Below are 13,562 nucleotides of genomic sequence, written 5' to 3'. Positions count from 1 at the left end.
AATAAATAAATAAATAAATAAATAAGCAGATTTTGCGTCTATTAGGATGCCTTTCCCGGGCTTTGGGTCTGGTGCTAAACTCTAGCCTGGAAAAGCAGAGATGAGGTAGACTTCTCCACTCAAAAAGAAGTCCTTAACCTTTGGTGCTTACAAAAAAAAAATGGAAAACCAGCACTTTGGGAGGCTGAGGTGGGTGGATCACCTGAGGTCAGGAGTTTGAGACCAGCCTGGCCAATGTGGTGAAACCCCGTCTCCACTAAAAATACAAAAATTAGCTGCGCACGGTTGCATGTGCCTAAAATCCCAGCTACTTGGGAGGGTGGGGCAGGAGAATCGATTGTACCTAGAAGGCAGAGGTTGCAGTGAGCTGAGATCACGCCACTCCACTCCAGCCTGGGCGACAGAGTGAAACTCTGTCTCAAAAAAAAAAAAAAAAAAAAAAGGAAAAGGCTTGGGTGAGATGCCAGTGCTCCCAGCCACATCCTTGACAGAGAAAGGAGCTATGAATGGGGTCCCTTTTTAGCAATGCAGTTTCTTTTGAGTTTCCCCAGAAAGTAAGAGGTGAGAAATGCTTCCTTTTTCAACATAAGTAAGAGGGGTGGACCAGCTATTGAGGGCCTGGGAGGGTGAGAGGGGCTGTCCGGCCTGTGGCGGACATTTGGGGGCCCATTCTCTACCCGGCTCTATTATTTCTCCACATGGGACCTGGGCCTGAGTGCCCCTGCATGACCCTGGTCCCCTCTCCTGGGTGGTGGCAGAGGCTGTGGTGGTGGCCAGAGCAAGGGACTTAGGATGTGTCAGTCTTATGGGTGCCAGGTGACATGTGCTCCAAAAGATCAAACGCAGGGCAGAAATGAGTATTTTCCAGCATGCTCCGCCAGAAAAGGCAGGTGTGGTTTTTTATTCAAACGGAAGGGAGGTTGGCTGTCTGCGTACACCATAGCCATCTGCCTCGCGAGGGTCACGGCGGGAAGGGCAGTATTCGAGATACTTTGAGATGTTTCTTGCAACTTTAAAATGGTATTTGGTGCTGGGCACGGTGGCTCACGCTTGTAATCCCAGCACTTTGGGTGGCTGAGGTGGGAGGATGATGAGGTCAGGAGATTGAGACCATCCCGGCCAACGTGGTGAAACCCCATCTCTACTAAAAATACAAAAATTAACTGGGTGTAGTGGCACATGCTTGTAATCCCAGCTACCTGGGGGGCTGAGGCAGGAGGGTTGCTTGAATCAGGGAGTCGGAAGTTGCAGTAAGCCGAGGTCACGCCACTGCACTCCAGCCTGGCCACAGAGTAAGACTCCGTCTCAGAAAAAAAAAAAAAAAAAAAAAAAGGTATTTGGGGGAAGAGGAGGGGAGAGTGGCACTCAGTGGAGCATTCAACTCCCCTTCTGATGGCAAAAGGCAAAATTAAAATGCCTTCACCCCCAGCAGAAAGTGAGTCGTGTCATTTGGGCCTGGAATATGAGTCCTATGGACTGCAGAAAAAAGCGAACAATCGGCTCCACACGTGTGACGGCACTGAACCCCTGAGCTTGGGAGGGGATTTCATCCAAGCAAGGTCTCTCTGATCCTGTTGTGTCCAGACTCCTTCTGGATTTCCAGTCCCACCCCTGGCACACTGTCATCTCTGGCTGGTCTGTCTATGAAGCTGGAGCGCCATGCAAGACAATGGAACCTTCTGTGTGGCCTGTCCTGGCGCTCTGGGGCAAGGGCTGACTTGAGCTGCTTCGTCTGCTCATCTGCTCTCTGCCAGCTGCCCTCAGACCTCCTCCTGGGTGCAGCCCGTTCCCACTTGAAAGGGAGGTGGTCTTTACTTGAGGGGGTGGGTACATGCCTGTTTGCGCCTTGCCCCAACAGCCTTGTCAATGCCCAGCCACTTCTGAGGGCTGGAGGGACAGGAGCTTCCTTTTTTCTCCCTTTGTGTCTCCTCGCATGGGTACACAAGCCCGTCTGTAGTCCATGTGCGTGGAGAGAGGACGCCTTCTAGAGCCGCAATTCAGAGACGGCGGTGCTTCCACCTTCCTTCAGCCATTTTCCTGTAAAAACGAAACCAAGTTCTTAAAGCAAATATGATATCCCACTAACTGAACTTGCATTGCCTTAAGGAATGATGTTTTCTTCTCATGCCTGAAATAACATGGCGGAGGGTTTTGAAGAGAAGAGAGGATGCGTGTTTTGTTTAGGTCTTCTGTACGTGTCTTCTGAGAAGTGTTAAAATATTTATTAGGCTTGAAATGCAATGAATGGAGACAGACGCAACATTCACAGAGGGGCCTCCAAGGCTGGTTGAGCTCCTCGTTTCTACACAGCTGAGTGTGCGTCAGAGCGACGTCCTTTCCTGGAGCGGCACATTTTGAACAGTCTGAAGTTGGAGCACTGCGTGGATATTTTTCTTTCCGGAAGGCAAATCCTGCTTGGTCATGGCCACGTCTGGGATCTGGAGAGGAGGTGGTTTGGCGATATAAAGACCTGGTTTTGTGGGACCGTTGTACAGAGCTGCACATCTGCAGGAAGCCTCCCTCCTCGTTTTTGTCCGAATCTCACTTCCAGCGGCCTGTAGGATTGGATCCCAAGGCAACGATGCTAAACAGTTTACAGTCCAGGCGTGCAGCTCGCAGATGTGGGGCTGCCAAAACCCCAAACCTTGCTAAGCCGCAGCTGTCTTGGCCAAAAAAAGAAAAAAAAAAAGATACAGAATGCAGCTCAGCTGCCAACTTGAGTTTTCCGCTTCACCAGCAGCTGCTCATTGGACGGATGGCTGCCTCAGCTCTGCTGCCGTGTCTTCCAGTCACCTGCAGCCTTCCGCTTAGCCCAGATGGCTCCATTTTCTTCTTTCTCTTCCTTATGGACACTTAAGGAGTCCGATCATGTTGTTCAGGTGCCCATCACAGTCCAGCCCTGGTGAGGTCATTTCTCCCCCGTCAGGGAGCCCTGCTTGTTGGAACTGTCTGGGACCCCTAGGCCCATCTCATTTTCTGTTTGAGCAGGGGTGAGGTAAAATCAAAAAGAGGACTCGATGAGCCTCCTTGGGCTGTCGTAAGCAATGACCCCAGGCCAAGTGGCTTCAAACAGCAGAAACGCATTCGCTCAGCAGAAACATTGAAAATCTGACATCACGGTGTTGGCAGGGCCCTGTTCTCCAAAAGGCTCTGGTGGGCGGTGGCGGGGGGATGTTAGGGGTACTTCCTTGCCCCTTCAGCTTCCAGACTGCTGGTGGCTGCCGGCACTCCTTAGCGCTGCTTGGCGCATGGCTGCATCACCGATGTCTGCCTCTGCCTTCACATGCCTTCTTCCCTCGGTGTGTCTCTCTGTGTCCCCTCCTCTTCTGATGAGGACACCCAGTCCTTGGATTTAGGGCCTACCCTAAATGCAGTGTGATTTCATTTTGAGACCCTTTTCCAACCCTCTTTTCAAATGAGGTCAATTCTGAGATTCCAGGTGAACGTAAGTTTAGGGGAGCACCACTTACCCCACTACTGACCTTTAGGGACATTTGTTTCTCACTTAGACACATGGATACACTCTTAAAGAATGTATTTGGAGCCAGGTGCGGTGGCTCACGCCTGTAATCCCAGCACTTTGGGAGGCCTAGGAGGGTGGATCACCTGAGTTCAGGAGTTTGAGACCAGCCTGGTCAACATGGTGAAAACCTGTCTCTACTTAGCTGGGCATGGTGGCGCACGCCTGTAATCACAGCTACTCAGGAGGCAGAAGTGGGAGAATCGCTTGAACCCGGGAGGCGGAGGTTGCAGTGAGCCGAGATCGCGCCACTGCACTCCAGCCTGAATGACAGAGTGGGACTCTATCTCAAAAAAACAAACAGCAACAACAAAAAAGAACGTATTTGGGATCATTGTTTTTAGACAGGGTGTGTTTTTAAAATTTAGCATCAGTCATTTAACATTCACGGGCAGTTTTCCATGTTGCTCTCTTTGCAGCCCTCGTTTTTATTGTCCTGCCATGCGAGTGGCAGATGGCCTCATGGTCGGGAGTAGGGGCTCCAGAGCCTGCCCGGGCTGGCCTCCCGCCCGTCTCTTTTGCTCATTGTTATGAGCTGACCTGTGCTCCCCTCCCTAATTCATATGTTGAAGTCCTAATCCCCAGAATGTGACTTTATTCGGAGATAGACCTTTAAAGGGGTAATTAACATTAAACGAGGACATTGAGGTGGGCCCTAATCCAGTCTGACTGGTGTCCTTGTAAGAAGAGGAGGGAAGGATACACATGCACTGGGGAGACCCCGTGAAGACGCAGGGAGAAGGTGTGGTCTGCAAGCCAAGGAGAGCGGCCTCGGGAGAAACCAACCCTGACGGCATCTTGACCTCGGACTTCTAGCCTCCGGAACTGTGAGGAACCCCTAAGCCCCTCGTTTCCTCCTCTGTCAAATCAGGGTCTTCAGAGCGCTGGAGGGAGGACTGAAGGAAAGAATGCCCACACGCTGCCCAGCGCGGGGCTGGAGGGCACAGCGGCCGGGTGCTAGCCGGGTTCAGTTCCCCAGCCTCTGCTGCCGCGCAGCGAACGGTTTCTGTTCAGTCAGTGGTAAACATTTACTGGACCCCAGTTACAGCTCTTTTCCCTATGACAGATGAGGCTCTGGTAGCTGGGACTGCAGGTGGGTGCCACCAAGCCCTGCTAATTTTTATAGTTTTAGTAGAGACAGGATTTAGCTATCCCCCGCCTCAGCCTCCCAGAGCACTGGGGTTTCAGGCATGAGCCACCGCGCCCGGCCTTAGTTGCATTCTCCATCCTCTAAGTCACCTTTGCTGAGCCCCGTCCCAGGAGCACCCTGTTACTGCGTGCTCCTGAGCCAGGCCCAGGGGGTCCTTGGCCGGTGGCAGTCAGAAGTCTGCCTGCACACCCCATGTAGAGCAATCAGGCTTCCCACAGCCCAGGCACATGAAGGCTTTGGGGGTGACATCCTCTCTTTCTCCAGCCTGTCTGGGTCCAGCGGTCACAGCTGCCTCCCAGTCACTGCAGCAGCGTGGGAGATGGGCGAGAGCTCTCAGAGGAGGAAACCTCTGCCTGAGGGACTTCTGTACTTGTAGGGCATTTCACACCTGCGCCAGTAGGGAGTGGCCCTTATGCTCTTAATAAATAGTTTGCAGCCCCCTCCCCTCAAGCTTGCTGGCAGCCTCCGGATCTCAGGGTCGAGTCCTGCCAGCCCAGGGCAGTCCCTGAGCTTCCTCCCAGCTGAAGCAGCCTCCTCCCCTCCCCCTCCTCCTCTGCCCTGGGTGCCCCCAACGCCAGCCTTTTTTCTTCTCTACTTTGAAGTCTGAGCCTCAGAGCCACTACAGGCAAACAGGATGTTCCTCTCCCACGCGCAAAGACTTCACACGAGACGCCTGGGTCGCACCGCATCCTGCTCAGAGTGGCGGGTCCCGTCTGCGTGGACCTGGGGTGGGAGTGGGCACAGGACTGAGGCCGGGTGCCAGCCGGGACCCTGGTGCCACTGGTTTCATTAGTCACATTTGAGCGTTCATTGCAAACTTTGAACTAGGTAAGCCTCGAAAAGTTTCCCTTGGGGGCTCTTGTGCTCGGAAGGGCTGAATAAGGCAGATGGGGGCGCTTGCTTAGCACCTTGGTGGGACACCCTGAAGGAGTAATGGTGTTTCTCATCCCCCACCTCACCCCCGGCTATGATTTTTGTCTTTTCTGGGATTAAATTTTTTTTTTTTTTCCTGTAAACCTCAGAAAATTACAGTCACACCTGGAATTCCAGGATGGCTACAAGATAGACGACTGCTCTAGCGTGGCATGGGACAGGGCCTTAAGGAGGCAGGGCCTTGCTGAGCAGCTGGAGGACTCGGGCAAGACTAGAAGGGCACCAGGGGATGGGCAGGCGCAAGTTTAACAGTTTAAAGAAAACCTGAAGTCCCAGGTCTTTCTCTGGGTTGTGGACTCTGTTTATAGTACAGTGACTCAGGCGGTTCTGCTGTGGTTGAAGCCATCTTGGGAAGATGAAGGTGTAAAATTTGAGGGTTCCAGTTCCCTCCTGAAGCACCTCCTATCTGCCAAGCAGATGTTCTGAGTCCTTGGAGTCCCTCAGATGTTTATTTATTGTTTATTTTATTTTATTTATTTATTTTTTTGAGACAGAGTCTCGCTGTGTTGCCCAGGCTGGAGTGCAGTGGTGTGATCTCAGCTCACTGCAGCCTCTGCCTCCCAGGTTCAAGTGATTCTTCTGCCTCAGCCTCCCAAGTAGCTGGGGTTACAGGCATGTGCCACCACGCTCGGCTAATTTTTGTATTTTTAGTAGAGACGGGGGTTTCACCATGTTGGCCAGGCTGGTCTTGAACTCCTGACCTCAAGTGATCCACCTGCCTCCACCTCCCAAAGTGCTGAGATTACAGGTGTGAGCCACCGTGCCCGGCCCCCTCAGATGTTTCATTTATAAAATAGTGTATGTGTGTTGGGAGAGGGCAGCCTTAAAATATGTCAGGGTTTTACCATCCACTTGACAACCCCGTCTGGCAGTCAGCGACATTCTAGACATCTCTGGAACTTTCCACTTGGTTGTTCCGTGTACCAGGGTGAACTGTGTGGATTTTTAGTTGCAGAGCATACTGAAAGTTAAGTGGAAAGGTCTGAGAGGGTGGGGGGGGGGGGAGAGAGAGAGAGAAAGATGAGGGGTGGGAAAGAGATCATACTTCTCAACAGCTGGAAAAGGCTTTGTGCTTCTCCTTTCCTTGCCCCTTTCCTGGGACAAGGGAGGAGGGCAGATGGCACAGGATTGGGTAGGAGTGGGGGAAGATGAATGCTGGTCACAAGGACCATGGCCCAGAAGAGGTTCAGTGGCAGCCAAAGGAAAAACAGCCTTCTGAGTGTCTGCTGTACCGGCAGGGGCAGCCCTCTAATCTGGGGCACTTCAGCTCTGTCGGGTGTCTTCTTCGCTCACCTGACATACCTTAGACTTGTTTCATTCTGGGGATGTGCTCCCCAGCCTGTCTGATGGCACAGATGTTGGCCTGCTGCAGCTGGCTGCTCCGTTCTTTATTTGGGGCCTGTTCCCTTGCTCAGATCATAGTTTGACTGTCCTGCCCTGCAGTGAGCATGCCTCATTTTGACTCTTGGCACAATAATAGGTTTGTTTGAGATCTTGGATGCCAGACTTACTGGGAGTCTTAACAATACTGGCATCATATGATATATCAGTGATCTTTTTAACACCACTGCCTCTACAGAAATGGTTTCTATCCGGCTGCCTCAAGCTCTTGGAGAAATACATCCTTGTGTTATCTAGGCAAATAAAGGGGAGAGTCTTGAAGGACTTCTTGATACAAGGGTCTGAATTAGTGCCGTGTGAATCTATATTTCCGTGGAAAATAAAGGCATATTTGTTCATGTGACTGTCTATATATTCCATTGAGATTATTGCATAATGACCAAAAATCTCCAGGAAATGTGCCTTGTCTAGCAGATGGCTTATTTGAGCTTTCTTAGTGTGTTCTTTGCACGTACTAGTATTCTTTGGCACATGGTAGGTATCCAATACTTATCTGATGAGATGATTTATGGCCTGGATTAGCCTCAGCCTTCAGACTCTTTTTTCTTTTCCTCCTTAGATCTTTAATCTCATGAAGTACGACAGCTACAGCCGCTTCTTAAAGTCTGACTTGTTTTTAAAACACAAGCGAACCGAGGAAGAGGAAGAAGATTCGCCTGATGCTCAAACTGCAGCTAAAAGAGCTTCCAGAATTTATAACACATGAGCCCCCAAAGAGCCAGGACTGGCAGCTTTAAGAAGCAAAGGAACTTCCTCTCAGGACCGTGCAGGGTTTATCATTGCTTTGTTATTTGTAAGGACTGAAATGTACAAAACCCTTCCATGGGATATGTGTGTTTTATTAACTGCTTCACCAGTAAATTTTGCATGATGGCTAAGCTAACATAAAAAATTAATAATAATAACTTGGAAGTTTTAGTTCACAAAACAGAGATTCCTTCAACACTGGACACGTCGAGCATTTTGTAGCTTAATTAAGCCTCATGTAAGGCCGCAGGGTGAAACACATCACTACCTTTTACCTTGTAAGTGTTTGCTCTACCTCTCTGGTGAGTGGATGCATGTCCACAGGTCACTTAGTAAATTAACTCAAGCATGAGTTGATCCGGCAAACCCAGGCTACTGGGGGTATTGTCTGCCAGTCGCCTTTTGGGTTAAATATTTCTCGAGAGCACGTTCAGTGCTGGAAAAAGAAAATGAATCACTGACAGCCTCTAAAGATTTGGGAAACTTGTGTGTGAGTGTCATCAAAGGGTTATTATTTCTTGTGTGTGGGTTGGTCCTGGTTTTGACCACAACCCGTGACATTTCATGCAATGCAGATAAATAGTTCATCTTGACAGAAACAAGATCTCAACCAGGAAGGAAAAGAAACACAAATGGGAAATTGTTCAGGGTCCCCCTGGCGAGTCAAGGTGGTGTTGAATGGCATTGTAGCACAGGTACGTGCAAAGGATGGAGTTGGTGGGGCTCTTCCTTTCTCCTGTACCCATCGCGGACATATCATAATCCTTTCCTCTCTGCTCCCACAGAACTTACTAACTCTGGCTTGAGACTTCACCAGGAAAAAGAAATGCTGCCTTTCAGCCTGCTCTTCTTGGATGGGGAGGCTGCGAATGGGCCATGCTTGAGCCAGGCTGTCCCCGCCAGCCCGGGAACTCCACTTTTAGAGCAAAGCCCACCAGGGCCAAGGTCAGGCTCAGTTCCCTTCGGTGAATTGTTCGTGCTATTTGTAGGGGGTTGGGTGCTGCCACCAGGCCTTTTCCAGGATGTTTGCTAAGCCCTTTCTGTTTGTACAAAGTGACCAGCTTCTGTTGCGTGTGAGCCTCCCAACTCAGACTTTCCTGTTTGCAAAATTCCCTAGTGTTGAAGGTGGCTGTATAGTTTATCAATCAAACTAGGACACTTTTCTGAGAGAAGAGGGGTTGAGCTTAATAATTAGACTGGGATAATGCCTATTATAAGCCCTAATCTGGTTCTATTCTGGGTCACAGTTACCTTACTGATGGCTGTCCCCCACATGAGCTCTTGGGCAGCCCCCCGGATTCCCTAGCCTCGCTGTCTAGACACTGTGGTCAAATGTTTCCTGCCCTTCCATCCAGGGCCTGGGAAAGGGATGGCCTTCAGGGAGCCGTTCACTGCCAAGCACTAAATAACCCAAGGACATTCATCAGAAACAGCAAACACAGGCTTCTCCACCCTCCTCAGGTACTTCCCAGACAGGCCTACTCTGCACCTGTCTTCTCTCTGCCTATTTCCAGAACCTAGGAAGGAGACGGTGATACTGAGAATGATACCCAAGGGCCCTGTGATCAGAGAAATTCAGTTCATTGTCAAGCAGAGCAGATTGGCGCATTATTTATTTATTTATTTATTTATTTATTTATTTTTGAGACAGAGTCTTGCTCTGTCGCCCAGGCTGGAGTGCAGTGGCACGATCTGGGCTCACTGCAATCTCTGCCTCATGGGTTAAAGCGATTCTTCTGCCTCAGCCTCCTGAGTATCTGGGATTACAGGCACATACCACCCAGCTGATTTTTGTATTTTTAGTATTTAGTATTTTTGTATATTTACAAAAATATAGTATTTTGTATAGTATTTTTGTATACTTTGTAAATATAGTATTTTGTATAGTATTTTTGTATATTTAGTATTTTTAGTAGAGACGGGGTTTCACCATGTTGGTCAGGCTGGTCTTGAACTGACCTCATGATCCTCCCGCCTTAGCCTCCCAAAGTGCTGGGATTACAGGCATGAACCACTGCACCAGGCCTATTTTTTAATTTTTGAGATGGAGTGTCACTCTGTCTCCCAGGCTGGAGTTCGGTGGCATGATCTCAGGTCACTGCAACCTCCGCCTCCCAGGTTCAAGCGATTCTTGTGCCTCAGCCTCCCAAGTAGCTGGGATTACAGCACCCACCACCATGGCCAGCTAATTTTTGCATTTTTAGTGGAGTTGGGTTTTCACCATGTTGGCCAGGCTGGTCTCGAACTCCTGACTTCAAGTGATCTGCCCCCTCAGCCTTCCAAAGTGCTAGGATTACAGGTGTGAGCCACTGCGCCTGGCTAGATTGATGCATTTTTAAAGAGTAAAGATTAAAAACAACACAGGTTCTCTAGCTCAGCTTTCAGTTTATTAACCGGATGCAGTTCGGTTATTCAGGGATACAGAGACAGCCCACTGCACCACTGCAGACGTAGGGAGTCTTGAGGGTGACCTGACTGGCTGCCTTTGGAGAGCCTGTCGTGGGCAGGTCTCAGAGACTGAAGGTGGGCTAGGAAGCCGCTCTCTGACTTTTCCCCTTTTACCAATGGGCGCAGAGACCCTTTGAGATGGCCATCTCTTTCTAAGAGTTTGAATAAAACAAATAGCCAGAGTTAGCCAGAAGATCAGCCATTAAAGGAATATTCTTCCCCCTGCCCCCACTTAGGAGTTGCCTGAAAAGCTGAAAGGCAGCGGGGTGGTGAGCCTCAGAGCTTAATCACTGCTTACTCCTACTAGTGTGAACTCACGCCACTCCGTCTGGCTTACATCTATGCCAGTCGCAGCACTGAGGCATATGCAGAATTTAGTGTCCTGAAGCAATTGCAAACGTGAAGCTGAAGTGTAGGGGATCCACATAGCCAAACAACTGCTTGTACCCAGCCCTTTGCTTTCATCCCTGTGCCCATCCATTCATCGATTAGGGTTGAAATTGTGTCTTTGGCTGGGTGTGGCGGCTCACACCTGTAATCCCAGCACTTTGGGAGGCCGAGGTGGGTGGATCACCTGAGGTCAGGAGTTTGAGACCAGCCTGGCCAACATGGTGAAACTCTGTCTCTACTAAAAATACAAATACTAGCCACGCATGACTGCACATGCCAGTAATCCGGCTACTCAGGAGGTAGAGGCAGGAGAATCACCTGAATCGGGAGGCAAAGGTTGCAGTAAGCTGCACTCCAGCCTGGGTGACAGAGCAAAACTCTGTCTCAAAAAAAAAGAAATCGTGTCTTCAATGTGCCAGGGACTGTGCTAGGTGCCAAGATTCAGGGGGCAATAAAGCAGCAGTGGCGAGCTGTGCTCCAGCGGGGTTTACAGATGTATGAAAATACAGGTTTTCTTACTGTTCAGGCCTAATGAGGCCAGCAGGTCAGGAGACAACTGCCATTGGAGAGACAATTTGTTACAGTTCCTAAGCAGAGGCGGCATGCGATAATCATGCAGGGCCACGTGGGGGAAGCACCAGGGTCAGGAGGCAGCCCAAGGGGAAAACATGGGCAAGAGCCTTTACTGTGGTTTCTCTGGAAAAGGCAAGCAGGGTAAACAGGCTTCAGATGGGCTGGTTTGAGTCATTTCAGCAGGTTCTGGGGTATAGGGACTGTCCCTAGTTGTCTGGCCAGACTCTGGGGTGCTTAAGGCAGATGGGTAATGGCCTCCAGTGTGACAGCCTGATCAAGGAGGCATCTGGGTTACATCTCTGGATTCATGGCTTTGCACGTTAAAGGCATACTCAGCTGTTTACTATCTCTAGGAATTAGGGGGCCCTGCCTGGTAGGGGCAGTCTCTCCAGTGTCAGCAAGGCCCCAAGTGAGCATTGGAATAAAAAGACATGCTAGAGGCCCGGCACAGTAGCTCACGTCTGTAATCTCAGCACTTTGGGAGGTCAGGGTGGGCGGATCACCTAAGGTCAGGAGTTTGAGACCAGCCTGGCCAACATGGTGAAACTCCGTCTCTACTAAAAATACAAAAATTAGCTGGTGTGGTGGCGCACACCTGTAATCCCAGCTACTAGGGAGCCTCAGGCAGGAGAATCACTGGAACCTGTGAGGCAGAGGTTGCAGTGAGCCGAGATCATGGCACTGCACCCCAGCCTGGGCCACAGAGCGAGACTCCGTCTGGAAAAAAAAAAAAAAAAATGACATGCTTAATACAGCCATCTGCAGGGGTCTCAGACTCCCAGCCAGCAGGCCATAGATGCATTTTGCTGTTTCATGGGGTGTAAGTTTTAAACCTTTTTGCAAATGCCTGAGGCAGCGTGTGATTGTAATCTCTAGTTGGCTGCAGGTCCCACCACTCCCTATTGCCTTACCTTAGACCACTCCCATATCTGTGTTATCTACTGGCTCCATAGTTTGTACTCTGATTTCTAGTTCCCATGTGCAGAGAGCACAGCCTGGGTGGCCTTTGCAGTCATTCATTATACCTCCAAATCCACTCTGCTTACCTGCTGGCTTTCTGAGAGTAAGTTGCACACCGTTTCTAACCTTGGTCCTGCACTGCCCCGCCTTCTCAATTGCAAAACTCCCCTCTGAGGTGTGAGGGGAATCACATCACACTTGTGGAAACCTCTTTCCAAGTGCTTCTTTCCCATCATGTCATCGCAAACCCTTAAAAAGTGGGGGGACAGCTATTCCTCCTGTTTTAGAGATGGGAACACCAAAATGGATGACATGACTCACCTGAGCACATGCTTGTGGGTGGCAGAGTCTGTGACAGGAGCCAAACCTTCTGTCTCCTACCCAGCTCCCTTTTTGGTCCATCCTTTGCCTGGACAGGGCCCCTGAGAAGTCCAGGGCTGGGGTGAACATTGGCCTTTTGGGAAAGATGCTCATCCACTCACACAACAGATATTTAATGTGCACCTACTATATCCAGGCCAAATACTAGACACAGGAATGTAGGGGTGAAAGAATGAGGCATTAACCCTGCTCTTGGAGAGCAACCGGCCAGGAGAGGACATGAGGTCGGCATCAACAACTGCCATTAGAAAGAAAGTGACCAGCCCCCGGGAGAGGGACAGATGGGACATGCCTGGCTGGTTGGGCTCATCTCTTCAGTTTACAAGTGGGATTGTTTTGCCTTTCCCATAAATGTCAGGATGTTAAGCTTCGTGTTGACACTGGCAGTGAAGTGATTCTTTCAAACAATGTGAGCATGAGTGCTCTGTTCTTCAGGGGATAAGCTTTTTATTTCAGTTTTAAGTGAAGTCCAGATAATAAAGTGACAGTCAGTTAGCTAAGTTCTCCTCATGGGTTGCTAATGAGGACACGTGTCCTTTTGTGTGTGATAGAGCTAAGGGCTGATTAATGGGTACCCAACTCTCAGGCCATGGCTCTGAATTTGGGAGGATGCTTTGTTTACAAGCTTTGCAAACTACTCATGACTCACATTCTGTCATTATTTACTTTCATTTTGGCTGCAGACGTTCTAGAACTTGCATTTAGTTAAGTGCTAAATGGTCTTGTACCATTAGCTTCCAGGGTTTTAAAAACTGTTTTCTTCACAAGGTTAGTTGCGTCCAATGCAGTGAGTACTGTAAAAAGTCTGGTGCCCTGGCAAGGAGGGAAGAAATTTCATGCACAGCCGGAGCCAGGGGTAGAATCACTGTGTTCAAATGGTCCCTAAACCTTGGGCAGAGCCTAGGGCTCCCCTTGGATTGCCACAGACACTACAAGCTTTGCAAGTCCAAAGTTGCCCAAGTCTCTGAGTGAGGATCAGGAGCTTGAGCAACTTTGCACTTGCAGGTGAGGGGCTCAGGGTGAGGCTCTTGCACGAGTGCCCTGTGCTGCACGCTTGTC

The 13,562-nt window shown here is 49.9% G+C and overlaps 2 protein-coding genes across 6 annotated transcripts in view; both read left to right on the top strand.

Moving 5' to 3' along the window:
• RGS10 (regulator of G protein signaling 10) overlaps positions 1–8,005 on the top strand; it is a 738,227-nt gene extending 730,222 nt beyond the window's left edge. For all 5 annotated transcript variants that reach the window (XM_050804014.1, XM_050804011.1, XM_050804013.1 and 2 more), the window contains one exon: positions 7,564–8,005. In XM_050804014.1, the coding sequence (XP_050659971.1) occupies positions 7,564–7,710 (147 nt within the window). In that variant the 3' untranslated portion in view covers positions 7,711–8,005. The remainder of the gene's footprint in view (positions 1–7,563) is intronic.
• The window catches only part of PRDX3 (peroxiredoxin 3), a 497,514-nt gene that overhangs the window by 156,606 nt on the left and 327,346 nt on the right, over positions 1–13,562 (top strand). The gene's annotated exons all lie outside the window — the stretch shown is intronic.

The sequence above is a fragment of the Macaca thibetana genome, chromosome 9 (assembly GCF_024542745.1).
Source record: "Macaca thibetana thibetana isolate TM-01 chromosome 9, ASM2454274v1, whole genome shotgun sequence".
NCBI lineage: Eukaryota > Metazoa > Chordata > Mammalia > Primates > Cercopithecidae > Macaca > Macaca thibetana.
This window is presented reverse-complemented; position numbering and strand designations above follow the sequence as displayed.